At 37.3% G+C, this 5,056-nt stretch overlaps 2 protein-coding genes across 4 annotated transcripts in view; one reads left to right on the forward strand and one right to left on the reverse strand.

The window, feature by feature from the left end:
• The window catches only part of LOC107662111 (rhotekin-like), a 27,840-nt gene extending 25,321 nt beyond the window's left edge, over positions 1-2,519 (forward strand). For all 3 annotated transcript variants that reach the window (XM_016452000.1, XM_016452022.1, XM_016452011.1), the window contains exon 14: positions 971-2,519. In XM_016452000.1, coding sequence (XP_016307486.1) covers positions 971-977 — 7 coding nt within the window. In that variant the 3' untranslated portion in view covers positions 978-2,519. The remainder of the gene's footprint in view (positions 1-970) is intronic.
• Positions 2,520-2,603: 84 nt separating this feature from the next.
• The window catches only part of LOC107662105 (uncharacterized), a 6,514-nt gene continuing 4,061 nt past the window's right edge, over positions 2,604-5,056 (reverse strand). The window contains exon 6 of the mRNA XM_016451989.1: positions 2,604-4,796. Within this exon, the coding sequence (XP_016307475.1) occupies positions 3,420-4,796 (1,377 nt within the window). The 3' untranslated portion in view covers positions 2,604-3,419. The remainder of the gene's footprint in view (positions 4,797-5,056) is intronic.

Here is a 5,056-nt window from a genome sequence, read left to right on the forward strand (position 1 = left end):
CTAAAGTTGAAAAAGTGAAAAAGCATAATAGGACCCCTTTAAAGGATGTTACATTACAGAATGGAAGCAGGTTGAATGTGAGTTTTCTAGAAATAGTGCCTAAATAGCTAATGGCTGGTGGTTAACTTGATCAATAAGTCATTTGAGAGAAAGTTTTTACATTTTAATTAAAAATTGCAAAAACAAATTATTGCAATAAGTTGCACTAAAAAAATAATTCATAATGTCAAGAACTTTTATTAAGAAAGTAAACAGGGTCAAGTTTGATTTAATCTTGACTTTAATGCTCTTTTATCCAAATTACAAAAGCTGTTAATCTGCAAAAACAATTAATTAGTCAATCTTTGTCAGAGAATTTAATTTACTCAGTTTTGACTATGAAAGACAGCATGAAAAAAACAATTGACCCCAGCAGTGCAAAAAAAGTCATAAATTGCCTGTTGATTATATTGCTTAGGATGGGCCAAACCTATTGATAACTGTGGTGTATAGTTTTGTGAGCAAACATTCATTCTCTGTAACTGAACTTTAATTACTCTGTGGAATCTGGCTTGAGGCTGATTGCCTTAATTGATTTGTTGCTTAAATCATGTTTTAATACTGCACTGTGCGTGATTCATTCTCCATTGACTTTATGTGCAGATTACAAACGAGTTTTGGATACACGTCATCATCAAAGCACACTCAAAGAAAAAAGTTGCATTATATTTTAAGACATTTTATGCATTAGAATGTATTCATAGTTTTGGAGGCACGAACATGCACGTATACATGCGAATGCCATAGATTACATTAATTTTTTTTATATATGATTTGTGGCTGCAATTCCACAGTCTCACAGAGTCACGCTACCAGTTTAGACTTTCCCAGAATTAAAGACGCAAAAATGTGCCACACCACAGTAGAATCAAAACATGTTTGTAATTCATTTGTTTGTTCACACTCCTCTCCCTCTGCTTCTTTGTTTCAGTTACTGAAGGATCGAGCATGAAAACTAAAGAAAAAAACCTGTTTTGTGCACAGCTCAACACACCCAGTATATTACAGCACACACAAATCTTTTTTGGGGAAAAATTACATTTAGATTTTTTTTTTTCATATTTGTTTGCTAAATCCAACATGCACACCCATGTACAAAATACCGTACTGGCTTAAAACTCTGATTGTCATTATCAAAAAATTGACCCTAATATTACAAGACAGTTTCCCACTTTTTAGCTACTTACCATATAAATAAATGTATAATAATAAAGAAACTTTGACTTAAAATCATGTGAGAATTAATAGTGTTACAAGAGACAATAAACCAGCACACCTGCGTAGCAATTTGTTTGCCAGGAACAATAGCTAATTATACAGTTTAGTGTAATTATGGAAAGGTTAATTGATCAGGTAGCATTCCAAAGAGCCGTTTAGTAAATTCCCAGTATACAGTTGTTAAGGACTGAAAAACATGTATCAAAATCTATTAAAAAGTATATCAGCTTATGCATATGCATGTACAGCATGGTATTTTCTCTCTCTTTGTTTTTTAGGGCAAATCTCTTTTTCAATGCTCAGTAAAGGTCTGGCTCTTTATGTTTGATTCTACAAGCCTGTATTGGCAGTGTAACTTGATCCTGTGGAGGATCAGGGCTTCCATTACACTGTCACTGGATTTAAATCACTCACCTTTAAAATTGACTGGACCATTTTTACTTGCTACAAGCTATGGAAATCCTGCATGACAAGAGTTTGACAGTTTGTTTTTGTTTTTGTTGTTTTTTCAGTCATAGTAATTATTGTACCACCTCAAGTGGTACAAATTGAGCAGCTCAAGTTTCATGCCAAACCTTTAAATGATTTAAAACTGATATTAAATTCAAATGATCCTTATCTTCTCTTAATACAAATCAGTCAAACAGCCAACCAACACCGTTTCAAATCGTTATGAATATAACCCTCATCTCTAAACCTTACCTGAATTTTAATTTTAGATCTATTAAGATCAGTGTCAAGTTGTCAGTGATAGCTGGAAGGGTAGGCCCTACAGCATCTTGACTTACTGTAATTTGTGTTACATAAGAAATGGAATGCATTGATTAAATATGTTCACTGATACAGTTCCTTTCTGAGAACATTGTTTTGAATAGCAAGCTAAAATTTTTGACTGATTTGTCTTATTGTAGGATTTGTAACCCTTTTAACAATTGTCTTAGAAGTTAAGGCTGTTTATATGAATAATTCAGTAGTACTACCAAAAGTATTATTCATTTATGTAATATGAGGTGATGTGACTTGTTGGTTAATAATTTGGCTGGTGGTAACCCAAAGGTTGTAGGTTCAAATCCAAGGAGAAGCCACCTGCCACCATTGTGTCCATGAAAAAGATGTCACATTGCTTCATGGAATCTTTGTTCCTGCTCTTTCTGAACAGACTGTAGTTGGAATATAGGTACAAATCTGTTGTTTCATTATTTATATGACAATTATGTGTTAATAGTACCATGATAATAAAATGAACGATTGGAAATCCCCATTACTTCTTGTTTATGGGTGTGTATTTGCATGCGTGTACATGCTGTGTGTTTGTTTTATTGCTTATGTGTCCGCAGTACGAATTAACAATTTTAAACCAAAGCATTTTTTTTTCATATTTCATCGTAGTGTCTTGAAGTCTTGCAAGTATCAAGAGTAGATCTTAACATGATATTCCAGTAGGTTCCTGTGCAGCCATAAAACAACGTGTATGTGATACCTAACATATTCTTATAAATTCAAAGGTACTGTATGTCAAGGCTTCATATTTAGTACAAAAGAAGGCAAAATATAGTACATACTGTATATGATATATATTGATATACGTGTTATGGAGTTGGAAAGAATCAAAATCATTAATATAAAATTTTTAAAGACATTGTGAGTTTGCAAATGTAAATGAAGAACTATTGTGTAAAAAAAAATTAGTTGAAATATGAAGAATTGTAAAATAATGTAACACCATTATCATGCTTATATTGCCATTTTACATGTTTACATTTTAATAAAAAATTATTACAAAAAAGGCCTATGCTTTGTTGCCAAAGTATCAGTGCTTCCTCATAAACGGAGTTAACAAAAATGTACCATTACTTATTTAAAGTCTCGCAATTCAATTGGATTTATAGACTAAAAAGCAAACAAATGTGTTTTCCCAAGCTGACCCTTTTCAAAATGATATGCATATTATACAAAAGGTTCATCATAGAAAAGCATCTGTCATGTCTAATTTAACATGTTGACTGAGAGTGGACAGTGCTTTCATGCTACAGTTGCATATCCTCAACATTTCTCTTTTTAGTTCATCTTTTCAGAAGTCCTTCAGTAATGCAACGCAAGAGGCTGATCTGGCAAGATTGCAGCATTGACCGAGGTGATGAGTTTGTCAGGTGTGCAAATTCTCAAAATGTCTGCCCCCTTTCCAGTCTATAGGGCAGGCTTGCCAGAAGGAGTTTGAGGTTGTCTGACGTCACCTGCATCAAAGGTGGGGAAGTGGAGATTTCCTTTGCCACACTGTTAGATGTTCCCATCACTTTCTCTGACTTCCTTCCAGGCTTCATTGTCAAAGAGAGTGGAGTGTCTTCACTGTAACTGGGGGGTCTGGGAATCATGCTCTCTTGGTTCTTTGTTGTAGGAACTTGTGCCTGTTTAGGTTGAGATGATCTTGGTGCATCACTTGCCAGAGAGAACTTAAGAGAGTTGTTTACATGAAAAGAATTGATCATCTGAAGCTTTGATTCTGCTGGGATGCCATTGCCACCAAAGAATCGGAGCTTCCTCATACCATTTTCTTGAGGGTTAGATTCAGAAAGGTTTCTTTTCAAACTCAAATTGGTTGGTTCCTCGCTTGTGGTGGAGCTCTCGAATGTTTCTGAACGTGATCGAATGTGGAACTTGTGCTCGGGCTGTGTTTCAGCTTTGGTTGGGTCTTGAGACACAGGGCTGTTTGCCGTAAATGCCGGGTTGGAAAGCAGTCCTCTCCTAATCAACTCCTGTAGAAGCTTTAGAGGAATCTGAATCTCCATATTGCCGTTCGGATCTACGGGTGGGTGTCCAAGAGGATTGCTTCGGTTTAGGATCCCTAACTTAGATGTAGGTGCACCAAAAGATTCTTCCTTCAACCAGTCCGCATGCAGGTCTTGCTTCCGTGCTTTCAAAGCGAATGCTTCGGAGTAGTTCAGTCTACGGTTGAAGAGGTTCACTGAAGGAGGGCTTGCCCTACGTGGGACTGGATTGGCTGTGGAGGAGGAAGTGAGATCAACGATGTCAGCCGTCACCGGACTCGGTCCTGCTCGGACAGATCCTGCACCTCCTTCTCCCATGGAAGTTCTGTCCACTGTTTCCCCCTTTTCTGCACCTTCTTCTGACATCAAATCCCTTGGAGGGTAAAGAGGTGAGGCTTCGTTGAGGAACTTGGGCTTTTTTGAAGGTGGGCTGAAAGATGACGGCGTGTCAATCAATGTCTCGTGTCTGTTTTCTTTCCAGCTGAGGTTGAGCGGTTCCTCCCAACCGGCTGATGACTTGTACTCTTTAGCCAGGTGGCGTAGCCTACCAAGTGACTGGTTGCAGCTCTGAACCTCCACAGAGGACGTGGCCAAATACGAAGCAGGTGGTCGAGGAAGGTCTTGAGAAGGGCTGAGGCTCAGTTGAGGCAGTGTTGATTCTCGAAGAGCCATATAATTGGGTAGAGATGTACTGCCGTGTGGGAAGTATGGAGCAATGTTCAAAGGCATGCTAAACATCTGTCTCTGATGCTCTGTAAACATGTTCTGAGAGGGCTTGAGAGGGAAGGAGGAGTAGAATTCAATTAATTCAATACTCTGGTAAAACTTTGTAGTTTGCATTTCTACTACACTCTCAAAAAAAAAAAGATACGAAAGATGTCATTGGGGTGGTAACCTTTCTAAAGGTACACCTTTTTTACCCCTAAAAAGTGCGTAGAAGTAACTTAAAGATGCATATTAGGACCCTCAGAGTACATATGTGACCCTGGACCACAAAACCAGTCATAAGGGTCAATTTTTCGAAATTGAGATTT

This window comes from Sinocyclocheilus anshuiensis, unplaced genomic scaffold (genome assembly GCF_001515605.1).
Source record: "Sinocyclocheilus anshuiensis isolate Anshui unplaced genomic scaffold, SAMN03320099.WGS_v1.1 scaffold457, whole genome shotgun sequence".
In the NCBI taxonomy this organism is placed as follows: Eukaryota; Metazoa; Chordata; class Actinopteri; order Cypriniformes; family Cyprinidae; genus Sinocyclocheilus; species Sinocyclocheilus anshuiensis.